Source organism: Dipteris shenzhenensis, chromosome 3 (genome assembly GCF_047967505.1).
Source record: "Dipteris shenzhenensis isolate YYH24624 ecotype China chromosome 3, Dip_SZ_1.0, whole genome shotgun sequence".
NCBI lineage: Eukaryota > Viridiplantae > Streptophyta > Polypodiopsida > Gleicheniales > Dipteridaceae > Dipteris > Dipteris shenzhenensis.
This window is the reverse complement of record NC_141598.1, coordinates 35,155,732-35,170,184: the sequence shown is the minus strand read 5'-3', so window position 1 is coordinate 35,170,184 and position 14,453 is coordinate 35,155,732. Positions and strand designations below refer to the sequence as shown.

Genomic DNA, 14,453 nt, shown 5'->3' with positions numbered 1-14,453 from the left:
CAATCCGTGAGTCCTGGTCAACCATGGAGCTCCCATCCTGGACTCTCTGCCAATAAGAACTGAAATGACTATCAGTTGCGTATAGCCCTCTCAAGGATTGAAATAGGTCTGAGGATATTTCCGTAAATGACAAAGCATTTACAAACTTAACTCGACTTAAGGCATCCGCCACACTATTCAACGAACCCTTACGATAACGTATTTCGAAATCAAAATCCTGCATTAGCTCTGCCCATCTAGCTTTCCTTCCTCTCAAGTCTGATCCATCACACACATACTTAATTGACTGGTGATCAGTCAATACAAGGAACTTTGAACCAGACACGTAGTGTCTCCAAACCTTGAGAGCATACACTACTGCATAAAGTTCCTTCTCAAGTGTGGGCCAACGATACTGGGTGTCGTCTAGCTTCTTACTCTCAAAAGCTACAGGTCTGCCCTCTTGGAATAGAGCTGCCCCAATCGCATAATCACTCGCATCGGCCTCTAAAACATAAGGCCGGGTAGGATCGGGTAATGCAAGAACGGGTGCTTCCTTGATAGAAAACTTCAAGGTTTCAAAAGCCTTGTTCATTGCATCATTCCAAGAGATCAGCTGGGTAGACCTGCGTCCACGACCTTTCAATATGTTGGTCAAGGGTGCCGTGATATGGGAATAATCACGCACTGACTTCCGAAGAAATACCGTAAATCCTAGGAAAGAACGAAGTTGTTTCACAGTCTGAGGGATAGGCCATTCTAAAATCTTCTGGATACGATCCAGATCAATGCTAATACCTTCAGAAGAAATCTTGTGTCCTAAGTAAATGATCTCCTTCATAAAGAAGTCACATTTACTCATCTTGGCATAAAGCTTATGCTGTCTTAGAACAAGTAAGACAACCCGGAGGTGTCCTATATGATCCTCAAGCATTTTACTATATACCAAGATATCATCTAAGAACACTACAACAAATTTGCCCAGATAATCTCTGAACAAATCGTTCATCATCTGCTGAAAAGTAGCAGGAGCATTGGTCAAACCAAAAGGTAATACGAGGAACTCGTAATGACCATACCTAGTCCGGAATGCGGTCCTATCTATGTGTTTAGCATAGATACGGATTTGGTGATAACCCGTACGCAAATCAATCTTAGTGAAATACTTCGCTCCGGCCAAACGGTCTATCAAATCATCAGAACGAGGTAAAGGATAGCGGTTCTTAATTGTAACTTTATTTAGTCGTTTATAATCTATACACATTCTCCAGGAAGAATCTTTCTTCTTTCTTAAGAGGACAGGTGCACCCAAAGGTGATTTACTTGGGCGGATATAGCCCATATTCAGGTAATCCTGAAGCTGGATAGCTAACTCATCCTCCTCTACCTGGCTTATCCTATAAGGTGGTACACTGATAGGTTGAGCCCCTGGGACTAAGTCTATGCGATGATCTACTGCCCGTTCTGGAGGTAAACCTTCCGGCAGTTGAGCTGGGAATACGTCTTGAAAATTATCTAACAACATTCTCAATTCACGGTGTTCAAACACACTTAATTCATTCTTGTTAATTACCGAAACAACAAATGAAGAAAGTGGAATCAAAACACACTGATAGACATCATAATGAGAATTGTTTAATATATTCCGAAGCTGCATCGCAGATACAATAGGCCCCTGAGAAGGGGGAATCTTATCACACTGAATACAAAATTGGGTGTCCTTGTCTACAAAAGAAAGCGTATGCTCCGTCCATCCGATCTGGATATTGTGGGTTTTAAACCACTCTATCCCGATCAGCAAGTCTACATGCTCTAGATGCATAACATAACATGTGAGAGCTCCCGTGTAGGCTTGAATCCGGATGGGAAGTGCTTCAACCTTGCGATCCCAAAACTGCTTCCCAGCTGGAAGCTGCACCTCGTAGGTGTGGTCGCTAGGTACTGTGGACAGCCCCATCTTCTGCACAAATTTGTAATTAACAAAATTGTGAGAGCTGCCCGGATCAAAGAGAATGTGAACCTGTTGGTCCCTAACTTCTCCATAAACTCGGAAAAGATCATGGGAACCAAACAACGAAGTATTAAAGGTACAATTACAAGAAAGGGGGCAGGTAATGACATTTACTGAAATACCTGTCATCGTAACCTGGTTGGCTCCCTTGGCTGCGGTACGTGGACCTGCCTGGAGCTTCGGTCCTAGCACCAATTTTTGGTTCTTCCGCTTAGGACACTCATTCTTTGTGTGGCCCCGCTTCTCGCAATAAAAACATCGGTCTTCTTTCTTGAGCCTGAGAGTGCGAAGGAAACGGGCCTTACCATTCTTCGCAGGAGTTAAGCTTTTCCTGGAGGCGTTGTCCGTAGACTTCGTCTCCCCAATACCAGTTGCATGCTGAAAGAACTTGCGTTTGTTCTTTCCGCTCGTCTCGGTAACTGTGGTTGCCTTGGTACCGGCCATGGTATCATCATATATGCGCGCATATGTCATGGCCTCCTGCAATGTTGTGCACTTGTTATTCTTAATCTGTAACTTATAGGAGTCTGGCAAACCATCCACGAAAAAACCTAACAAGGTTACAGGATCCATTTTAGTGGCCCTGGTTTGCAGATCCCTAAATCTTTGAAGATAAACTTCAAAAGTTAAATTCAATTTTGACATATCGAGGGCCTTGAGCTTGCCGACGATATTGTAGTCATCTTCCTTCTTCAGGAACTCCTTCCTGAAGATACCCTCAAATTCTGTCCAAGTATCAGGCTTAGGCTGGAGTTCTTTCCACCAAAGCAAGGCTTTACCTGACATAAACCCTGCTGCAAGCTGAATCTTTTTCTCGTCTGGATAGGGGTGAAATTGGAAGTGTACTTGCCACTTGTGCAACCAAGTGTCAACCACCTCCTTTGTTCTTGATTTTTGGTCACCTGGAAAGGGATCCGGAGTGATATTCGGGCCTAGCACGGAAGCCATGGCATCCACATGCGTGAGTGCCTGAATCGTGCTAGCCAGAAGAGTCAAAGTGGCTTGTATCCCTTGGAGTTGCTGTGTCAACCCCGATTGATTAGCATTGACCCGCTCAAATTTACCATCAAGAGCAGTCGTGAACTCACTAAAGGCTTTCTTAGTTATCAGGTCGTCATAGAGACCCTGATCATCCTCTCCCACTGGAGTGTAATCTAAGTCCTGCTCTCCCATAGCGAACTCGGGATTTGGAGCATCAGACATAGCTGAAATCTGATTGATTACAAACGGAGAGAAATAACTGACTGAAACGAAGCACGGAGGGAGATGGAGCAGAAGAAAACCGTCCCGAATGAAGCTGACGGAAGGAGATGCTGAAATCTGGCGAATCGGAAGACCCAGAGTCACGGAGCCTCCCCGAACCCGCAAACCGGATGCACAGGCTGCAGTAGAAGCTGTGCGGACTGCTGACGTGGCCTGTACGGCTGCTGACGCAGGCCGTACTGTAGCTGCAGGTGCTGGCGCAGCTGCTGTTCGGTACAGCAGCAGGTACAGAAGCAGGCGGAACAGTCCGTACAGGCTGTACGGCTGTCGCTGGAGCTGTACGGGCTGGTACGGAAGCTGCGGGAGCTGTGCCGAGCTGACGCAGGCAAGGACTGATGCAGGGGAGCTGATCGAAACAGGGCGCAGGCTGAAGGGCGAGGCTGGCTGGCTCGAAACTCGAGGTAAGATCTCGAATCTTGGGGCTGCTTGTGGGTAACCTAGCACCCAGCCCCCCACCTATATAGGGTGCAGGGCTGCCTGATTTGGAAGCTGGGCTTCCAAAAAAGGCTAAGCCCCTCCAGCTTTGGAGGGGTGCTTTTTCGAAAAAAGCACCTAAGCCCCTCCAACTTTGGAGAGGTGCTTTTTTTCGAAAAAAGCACGAAAAAAGCACCTTTGCTCCAGCGCAGGCTGCACGCACTCCTAGGCGTAGGCTGTTCGCAGCCTGTTGCGCAGGCTGTGGACAGCCCTTTGCGCTGGCTGTGGACAGCCTATTACACAGGCTGTCCCGCCCCTACAGCCTCATCTACTGCGCCCCTTCCTAGGCTCCGCATCTTTTCGTCCTTTGCTGTCTATTTCCTGCGCTTCTCTCCTTCTTTTCTGCTCTCCTTCTCCTCCCTCTAAACTTCCCTCCGTAGCCTTCAGAAATTTCGTTTCTATCTCACTCCTCTTCTTCTTCCTTTTCCAGATATCTCTTCACCCCTTCTACCCCAGGTAGTCAGCAAAAACGCAGCAGGAAATTTCGAATTTTAGGGCATACCTGGAAGAGAAATCCGTCAAAAATTCTCGCATCAGAAGTTCCTACCTCAGGAGTTGGCTCTGATACCAACTGACACATCCCAGCACTCCTGAAACCCCTGATCTGCAAAATAACCACACACAACGTCAGAACTGAGCAGGCTGCTCACCACCCAACCGTGACATCTACGGGATGTGATCCCGAATCAGAAGATGTCCCCTCCGAGCCACGAGCTGAGCTACTGGCACGAACTCCCAATCAGATCCAAACCAGCCTGGTGTCCCATACCACCAGGTGGCGCTGTGAAGCCCTGGATCTGCCACTGGGCCTTGGGCTACGCTAAGATGCAGGCGTGCGTCCGCGACACAATCCAGGATCAGACCTAGCACCTGGGAACGAGACTTGCTCCCAACTGCACACTGAGAAATGAACCCCCTGGGCCTCTTTTATAGACTCGGGCCCCGGCGCCAAAAATAGCGAAGACCTATAAATAGTTCGTACCCTTGCCACTCAACCCGAGAATCAAGCCTGCCTAGCTCTAAGCCTCCCCAGGCTAACCTGAGCTAGTTCTGTGTACCTAGTACACGTCAGATACCAATCCGTGCACATGACAAGGTAGGCCTGGATAGGCTAGGTTAGGCAAGTGTTAGGGCTGGGTTGTGCGCCCAAACTGGGCCCCAACCAGGGCGGGTCAACAGCCCTGCATGGTCAATTGAACCCGACCCTAACCAGACCCAACTAGGGTTGAGTCAGTTGACCTAGCTGGTTGGGTCAGGCGACCTGGCTGGTTGGTTCAATGGCCAGCCAAGTAGGCTGGTTGGAGGCCTATAAAAGCCCCTCCTCCACTCTTCACTCAGTGTCACACTTGGGGCCTTCCTTGGACCATTCTCTCACAATTGTCCAGCCCTTGGCTGTGGATTGTACTTGGATAATATAATTGCTATTGCCCACATTTGCGTCTCTCTTTTTCTCTCTCTTTTCTCACGCATTTGAACGTTTATCACTCCCTCAGATTTTTCACAATCAGTCCATAAAAAAGACCACTCCTTCGCCCATGTGACCATACAAAGGCAAACCTATATGTGCAAAATGATGAAAAAGTTTTTTGTAATAGGAACTTAATCCTCAAAAAATGACCTACTGACCTCATGAGAGGACTTTAGATGTGGCCACTCCGAAATCACATTCAGTTTCTTTGGATCCATTTTAACTTCATTTTTAGAGATGATGTGTCCCAAAAGCTGATTTTGGGAAGGAAGAATTTACTCTTTATGGCATTTATATATGTAGCTTGTTCTCCTTGAGAAATTTGAATATAAAATTTCAGGTGTTTTCTATGCTTTTCTCCCATTGTGTTGAAAACTATGACATGTTATTCGCATCATGTGATTTACTATGGCCGTTTGGAGATATTTGCCCTTGAGATTGTTTAAAATGAACATGTACACTCCTACAAAGTGGTCGAAAATTGGTTCTTGGAATTGACAGTGATACTTGATATCCATTTTATCTAAGGCACAATAATGAAGACACATGTGCCTTGAACTGGCCTTCTTGAAAGATAGAAGTACAAGTGAACAAAAAGGAGAATTGCTTGGCTTTATGAGCCCATGTTATAAAACCTCTTGTTATTTCTTTTGAATCTCATCTTGTTATAAGGTGATCTATTTGGTGGAAAACTACTCTATATAAAATTAATATTGAGATCTTCAATTTGGTTAGGCAACAATATAAAAAACCATCCTAGAGCTCTCCCCTTTCTTCTGCATGTTGATCCTCATTGCTACCGATCCTCATTGCTTCCTTTATTCATCTCTCAAATATAAATAAGATATTGAAGCTCAAATATGACTTAACCTTTGTAATAGGTTGTGGGAGATTCTTACTTGCAAAACACTCTTTTGACCTTGTGATTTGATGGTAGCAGATTTTCTTGTGAAGTCATATGTGGCTCCGGTTCAAAATGCCGTAGATGTGCATCATCTCCATCCAATAGCCCCACAATAAAATAAGCATGGTTGCCAATGTAGTGGCTTTTGTATCTTGAATGCTCATCTCACATTGATATGGAGTCCAGAAGCGAATTTTTTTGCAAAGATGATGCCAATTCACTGGAGATGACGTCATGAGTAGAGCCAGGATCAAAGAGAAAGAGATTTGGTTTGTCACCAACCATTCCTCAAGATGTAGAATATGTTGTGATTCCAAACCATCATCTTGAGACTCCAGTGGGCTTGGCTTCATTGTCGTCCGTTCAATCTCTGTCTTTCTAGTCTATCCTTTCTATTCTTCCTTGTGGACAATCTAAGAATCTGTGAACAACATCACATCTTATTCGTAGCCTTTTGTCCTTACAATGTTTTGAGTACGGTTGGGTATGACTACTTTCTTGCACAGTTGCTAGGAATGCCATTCGCTTCATATGGAACCTGGGCAATGGGAACTCTGTTCTACTCAAGGTGACCATCGAGAATGCCTAGGATGTCAAGCATCAGAATGGCCAAGGGACATCTAGGGAATGTCTCCTAGGCCGTTCCATAGGGACGAGCAACAAAATGACTTTGTAGGAGCCAAGGACTTCTCTTGTCTTGTGGCAAGTTGGTGCTAATTGCTTGCCTTTTGAGGGCCTCGTCCTAGTTGCCTTGTATTTTTATGCCATTTGACAATCCATCATCTATATTTTCTTTGGACTCCTTCATCCTCAACATCTCTAGTATTGGTGACATTGAAACCAGCCTTCACAGATTACAAGGTGGTGGGATCCACTTTAACTACATCATACATAGTAATTAACCAAACAATCAATCAGCACAAACTTAATCAAAGGGAGCTAGAGTGCTCCTACTCAAAAACAAGGACACTGGTTGGCCCCAAACGTTGGCGCCCCTTGCGGTATTTCTTTAATATTCATATAAAGCCAAGCAGTTGATTACAAGGTCTCCTGAAAGCTGCACCAGAGGCAAACCACAGCCCACAGACTTCCAATATCCTGCACACCTTGCAATCCCTGCTCAATCTTATATGGTGAATAGGCATCCAAATACTAGGCGATTCTGCAATCTCCCTGCCAACCAAGTGTGCAACAGAACCCCAAAGGCATGAACTGACTATGCGCTCCCTGCACTTGCAGAACCCAGTGCCCAACCAGCCAGACATGGTTGAACAACTGCAGAAAAGCCAAAGACATCCATTCTCTGGTGCAATCGATCCACCAAGTACTTCCAAACAAGTCGCCTAGCCCTCCTGGCCACTGTCGAACAACAAAAATCGAGGCATGAAGTACAGCCAACATCTCCTCTTCTGTAAGAGTCTGCGATCGTACTCTATGAGACATATTTACTTAATAGTATGCTGTTTTCCATTGCCTAGTCTGTTGGACTTGCACCAAGCCAACCTCAAGCTCACCTCTTGAAGAAGTTAGGTGGATCTCGGCAACGGAACCACTGAAACCAGCCTTCACAGATTAAAGAGTGGTGGGATCCACTTTTTTTTTTTTTTTCAAGAAAGAGACTTCTATTAAGTAAGAGAAAAAACCCGCGAGAGAAAGCTCAAAACGAAATACATCATGTAACCATGAGGATAAATAAACCCCCTCAAAATGAGGTGGAAAACAACCAAGGCTGAGGCTGAAAGTGCCACCTCAACCCTGTAAGAGTCTCAGAGAAGAAAGGAAAATCCTTCCATTCCCTGAAGAAAGAAGCCCTCCTAGCTGAGGCTGCACGGGAGTCTCCCTGCATGCTTGTCCATATGGCCATCAAAGTATGCATGGCGTTTGTCCAAATACTAGCCAATGTGTGCGAGGGATGAATCTGAGCTCCCTCCAATGCCTCTGTGCATCTGGCTCTCCAGATATGCCAAGCTGCTATGCTCGCCAATATCTCCCAAGAGGTATCCACAGAGGCATGTACTGCTGCAAAAGGAAGGTGTGGTACCACATCCAAAGAACAAGACTCAACCTGATGACGTCGAATTGAAATGGCCCGAGAAGAGTCATGTCTCTCATAAAAGACCTGAGGCTCAGTAAGAGAAAGCCAAGCCACTGAGCCCCATGTCATAAAGAATGGGGACTGCACAAAGTGACTGAAAATCGTGGCTACCCCCATCCAAATCATCCTCGCATGTCTGCAATCCCATAAGCAATGCTGAATCGTCTCCAAAGCAGAGAGGCAACGAGGGCAAGTAGGGTCGCTGGATCTCCAAAGGTTCACTGCAATCCCACCATGGATAGAAAGCCAAAAGAAAAGAGTGATCTTTCTATTTCTATGGGATTTCCAGAGTCTCCTCCAGAAGCACCTCTGCAAATCCGCAGTGATATCAAATGCCTCCCAATGAGGAACTCTAGAAGGTCTCCAACCTCTACTATTGAGTTGGAATCTCTTGGCATTACTGACCGTGAAGCGAAAGAAGGGGATGCTCTTCTCTTGATGCCCTGCGTCAATCCACTCCCACTGTCGAGGGTTCCACTGCAAATATCTAATGGGAACTCCCCCGTAGAGCCAAAGTCTCCAAGATCCAGTGGAGAGAAGCTGAGGGTCTGGGTCAAGGAACCACTCTGACTCTGATCCCTGCTCTGGTGGGATCCACTTTAACTACAACATACACAATAATTAACCAAACAATCAATTATCACAAACTTAATCATAGGGAGCTAGAGTGCTCCTACTCAGAAACAAGGACACCGATTGGCCCCAAACATTGGCGCCCCTTGCGGTATTTCTTTAATATTCATATAAAGCCAAGTGGCTGATTACAAGGTCTCCTGAAAGCTGCACTAGAGCCAAACCACAGCCCATAGACTTTCAATATCGTGCACACTCTGCAATCCCTACTCAATCTTATATGGCGAATAGGCATCCAATTACTAGGCGATCTTGCAATCCCCCTGCCAACCAAGTGTGCAACAGAAACCCAAGATATCAACTGACTATGCGCTCCTGCCCTTGCACAACCCAGTGCCCAACCAGCTAGACATGATTGAACGCCAAACTCTGTTGCAATCAATCCACCAAGCACTTCCAAACAAGTCACCCTTATCTGTAGCCCTTCTAGCCACTGTCCAACATCAAAAATCAAGGCATGAATTCGTTTTTGTGCCAAGAGCCTCCAGATCAGTTCGTTTTTGCTGCTTCTAGGCTGTCTAGTGGCTGCTGCAGGCACTACGGGATGTTGTCTGGCTGAGCAGGAGCTTCTACTGGAATCTCGACCTGTTTTTGGTTGCTTTTGGGCTGTTGCTGCTGGTTTTGGAGCTTTCCAGGCTTGGGAGACCTCTTCTAAGTTACTTTTGATCTGTGCCAGGGCAGAATCAACTATTCTTTGTAGGATCTAGGGTTTTCCAGCCCAAGTGACCTGAATTCTGTGGATTCTGGGCAGAGGAAGGCTAGCTTTTGCCTGCTTTTGCCGTTTCCAGACTGGTTGTTGGTTGGTTATTGCGTTTGAGATTGATTCCTTGCCAAGAAGGGTTGATTTTTGCTGTTGGGCAGTGGTTAGGAGGGCTACAGATAAGGCGACTTGTTTGGAAGTGCTTGGTGGATTGATTGCACCAGAGTTTGGCACTGGTATGAGTATAGTCACTATGTCTGGCTGGTTGGGCACTGGGTTGTGCAAGTGCAGGAAGCGCATAGTCAGTGGATGCCTTTGGGGTTCTATTGCACACTTGGTTGGTAGGGAGATTGCAGGATTGCCTAGTAATTGGATGCCTATTCGCCATATAAGATTGAGTAGGGATTAAAGGGTGTGCACGATATTGGAAGTCTGTGGACTGTGGTTTTTGCCTCTGGTGCAGCTTTCAGGAGACCTTGTAATCAGCCGCTTAGCTTTATATGAATATTAAAGAAATACCGCAAGGGGTGCCAGCGTTTGGGGCCAACTGGTGTCCTTGTTTTTGAGTAGGAGCACTCTAGCTCCCTGTGATTAAGTTTGTGGTGATTGATTGTTTGGTTAATTAATGTGTATGCTGTAGTTAAAGTGGATCCCACCACCTTGTTATCTGTGAAGGCTGGTTTCAATGTCGCCAATACTAGAGATGTTGAGGATGAAGGAGTCCAAAGAAAATATAGATGATGGATTGCCTAGTAATTGGATGCCTATTCGCCATATAAGATTGAGCAGGGATTGCAGGGTGTGCACGATATTGGAAGTCTGTGGGCTGTGGTTTGCCTCTGGTGTAGCTTTTAGGAGACCTTGAAATCAGCCGCTTGGATTTATATGAATATTAAAGAAATACCGCAAGGGGTGCCAGCGTTTGGGGCTAATCGGTGTCCTTGTTTTTGAGTAGGAGCGCTCTAGCTCCTTGTGATTAAGTTTGTGGTAATTGATTGTTTGGTTAATTACTGTGTATGCTGTAGTTAAAGTGGATCCCACAACCCTTTAGTATGTGAATGCTGGTTTTAGTGGTTCCATGGCCGGGATCCACCTAACTTCTTCAAGAGGTCGTTTTTGAGCTTCTGACAGCCCACCAACAGCCCACAGACTACCTTGGTAGTCAAAAATCAGCGAGCGCCGAGGCGATGTGAAAGAATAGCCCTGGAGCATTTTTCCCGCCTGTGACTTGCCTCTCCGTGTTCTTCTGTGGTCCATAAAACAGCCCTCCAAGCAAATTTTGACTATTCTGCTTGCTTTTTGGCCTCCTACATGCCAAATAGGTGTCTTGTGCTGATTTTAGAGTCCCGTGCCCAAAATAGTAATTTTTAATTGCACCACTCTTTTGGCCCCCTGTTGCACACTTTGGTCTGAGGAATTAATTGCCTAGTAACTGGGTGCACATTCATAATTTCCAAGGGTCCACTAGGAATTTTAATTCCCCAAGTCTTGCACACGTGGCCAGACTCTCGTGCCCTAGAGGCTCAAGGCAGTCATGCGTAAGTTATGGGAGTTGCAAATCAAAGGTCCCATAAATTCACGTCCTCGTGACAGACATGGCGTCCCCGTTCCCTTGGAGTCCACTTTTTGAACGTTCCTATTCTGAGTAATTGTGCTTTGTTAGAATCTTCTTCCCTTCTTGTGAACAAAAATAAGGACAAAAATGTAGCTTCCTCGTTTGCAACGAATTAGAACATATTCATGGATTCCAATGCAAAGTCATCGATATTAAACTGCAACCTTGTCAAAAGGCCTTTACGGGCCAGCACATGGTTGATGACCCCTCCTACGTGCTTCTAGGTGACCATGTAGAAATTGCATGCTTAAACCTATGTGGGTTTTGGTTTTTATAGATCTGTTGCCCGTTTTGATTCCCAGGTATGGAAGCTCAAGGTATGATGCCGAACTTGGAGTATTTCCCTCCTTATCTTACCTACTTGGTTGAGATCACTGGCATTGGATTGGGTGCACCTTTAAAGGAGATCCCTTTACGATGGCAAGGGGAATGGAGCGTATGATTCTGTTTTAAATAGGCATGTATTGCCATAAGACCATGTTTAAGTTCCAATTTTAGGCTATTTGGTATGCTTGTGTGATTTCTTTAATCTAATGGAAAGGTGTATACCATCCAGACTGAATGGAAAACTCACGTTTGTATGTTACACTTATTGCCAATCAACAAGACAGTTTTTTTTTTGGGGGGGTTAGAATTTGACAAGACCAGGAATTTGATGTACCTTTACCTTTGTAGCTTTTGGGCACTAGTGGTGCCATGTATGTGACCAATACCACGAGTGCTGAAGTTTGTGGGGAAAAAATTGGAAATGGATTCTCTTGAAGTTAGACGAATGTGTTTTATTTGTGTTCCCATGAAGTTGCTCCACTAAGCTAACAAGATAATTATGAATATTATTTCCAGCTATTCTATATATCTAGTCTCAACTTGGGACGGGGTTAGGTCTGAGGCAGAATTCTCATGTAGGCTTGCTCAGCTGCCCAGACTTAAAGCTCATTATGAGCCTCATTTTTTCATGTCTATTTTGCAGGCAATGCCAGGGCATCCTAAGTTTTCTGGTTTGAAGTTTAAAAATTTTGCTGTTGCTGCTGGGCTTACAGCCTTTGTTGCATCAGTTTATATATACACAATGAGGGCTGTTGGTGGAACAGATGAAATGGCAGCAGCTATTGAGCAGTTCGAGAAGGAAAAGGCTCTCAAAGAACTACATCAAGATTCACCTTCCTGAACATCAACATTTATGAAGTGAATGACAGATGAATCTAGATTATCATGGGTTATGATACAAATGCTGGCAGGCTCATGTGTTAGAATGGCAGTTGTAACAGCTTTTTGGCAGAATATGAGGTTGTAAAGAGATTTATTGTGTACTCGCATTTTTGATAAGCGTTTTAAATTACTTTCTTTAAATAGGAATACTTGTACTAATACCTTTTTGCTGCCCAAGCATTGACATGTAGTTTGTCAAGCTAGTAATATTTATGTTGGGCCATTGTTAGTTCAGATTTCAACATGCAGTTAAGGTCATCGACCTGTCTTTCTGCTTTTACTACCACCTCTCTCTCTCTCTCTCTCTCTCTCGTGAGGTTTTCTGCAGATTTAGTAGATCTCTCTCTCTCTCTCTCTCTGTGTCTACGCATCGCTGTATGGAACTGCAATGGTTCTTTTACAGCACAGCCAGGCAATCCACGGGGGGCATTCTTTGGGAGAGAGATCATCTTTTTCACGGAGACACACGAGAGTCCAGAGAGACCTTTGCCACGAGTGACAGGGTATACATGGAGATCTGCCTTCAGGCAGCACACTCGAACATTTGGAGTGAGAGGATCTGGAGGAGTGGCCATTTTGTACAGAGAGCATCTCGATCGGATCATCACAGTGGAGAGAGCGGATTCACATGCCCGATTCTTGTGGGTACGCATCCGCCGCAGAGCCCCTCAGCGAGATCTTTTTATTGCAGTTTGCTACTTTCCCCCGGCGCAGTCGATCTATTCTTCCACTGGACCAGGCCAGTCCATATTTGAGGATCTCTCAGCGGACATTGCAGATTTTTCACATCGCGGAGAAGTCATCCTTTTAGGAGACTTCAACGCGAGGACCTCAGACAGACAGGCCCTCACTTATGACTTCATGGAGGATCCGGTCATACTCCCAGCATTTCACGATGATAGCCTCTGTCGGACTTCATCAGACTGCATAGTACAGCCCACAGATCAGGGACGTCAGTTACTGGAGCTCCTCACCTCGCACAGTATGGTCATTTATAACGGCTTGTCCAGGTGGCCACAGTCTTCCATGCCTACATTCTCTTCTGCTTCTGGGCGTGGTACTAGCGTGATCGACTACATCATAGGTCCCCCGACTCTAGTCCCTTCCATCCGTAGCCTTACTGTTAGCCCCTTCATGCCCTCTGCCGACCATGCACTCATCCACTTTACTTTGACTAATGTCTCCCATGACCCCCCCCCCCCCTCGTTATCATGACCGCCAACCCTATTACGAGGTTCATTTCGACCACCAGTTCGATGATGTATATAGCCAGAACCTCAGCCGCCTACTCCGTCCTCATCTATTAGATGCTCTACCATCCACGCAGGACCGGTGGGAACTTGTACATACTTCACTCGTTTCTACCGCTCACATGTCGTTCCCTGCCACGTCATTCGTCTAGTCCCCCACTGGTTGGTCTTGTTCCTTGCAACGGTTGGTATGACGAGGAGTGTAAGGATCTCCGCAGGAAACTTCACCTTGAGACCAAGGAGAAGTCTCCCCTCCTTGCCGAAACCAAGAGAGACTACAAGTGGTTGGTTAGGCGCAAGAAACGCCAATTTCTAGCCCGGAATGAGGAGGAGCTGAGAAGCTTGCTTTTCAGCTGTGACTCCAAGGAATTCTGGAGAAAATTCCTCCGCTCGAAGTCTCAGAGCCCCCTCACAGATCCACGTGTCTGGTCTGCATACACTTCAGCTCTATACGATGTTCCAGATCAGCCAGCCATCGATTTATCCCATTCCCCTAGGCTAGCTTCATCTAGTCTCTTCACACCAGAGAGTGTCCGCAGTAGTCCACCGATTGAAGAACGGGAGAGCTAAGGATCATGATGGATTGCAAGCGGAGTATGTAATCCATGGGATTGATGCCTTAGATTTTGTTCTTTCCCGTCTCTTCAATGAGTCTGTTTGTACAGGCCTACCACAGTCCTGGTTAGGCAATACCATAGTACCTATCCACAAGTCGGGGGACCCTATGGAGCCGTCGAATCACAGGACCATCATGATTGGCCACGTTATGGCCAAGATCTATGCATCAGTTTTGGAAAGCTGTATAAATGACCATGTCGAGATGACAGGACTTAGAGCCAGAGGGCAGGCTGG

At 45.9% G+C, this 14,453-nt stretch overlaps 1 protein-coding gene across 1 annotated transcript in view; it reads left to right on the top strand.

Moving 5' to 3' along the window:
• LOC147903710 (cytochrome oxidase assembly protein) overlaps positions 1-12,452 on the top strand; it is a 40,919-nt gene extending 28,467 nt beyond the window's left edge. The window contains exon 2 of the mRNA XM_087372923.1: positions 12,113-12,452. Within this exon, the coding sequence (XP_087229049.1) occupies positions 12,116-12,310 (195 nt within the window). The 5' untranslated portion in view covers positions 12,113-12,115 and the 3' untranslated portion in view covers positions 12,311-12,452. The remainder of the gene's footprint in view (positions 1-12,112) is intronic.
• Positions 12,453-14,453: the final 2,001 nt, after the last annotated feature.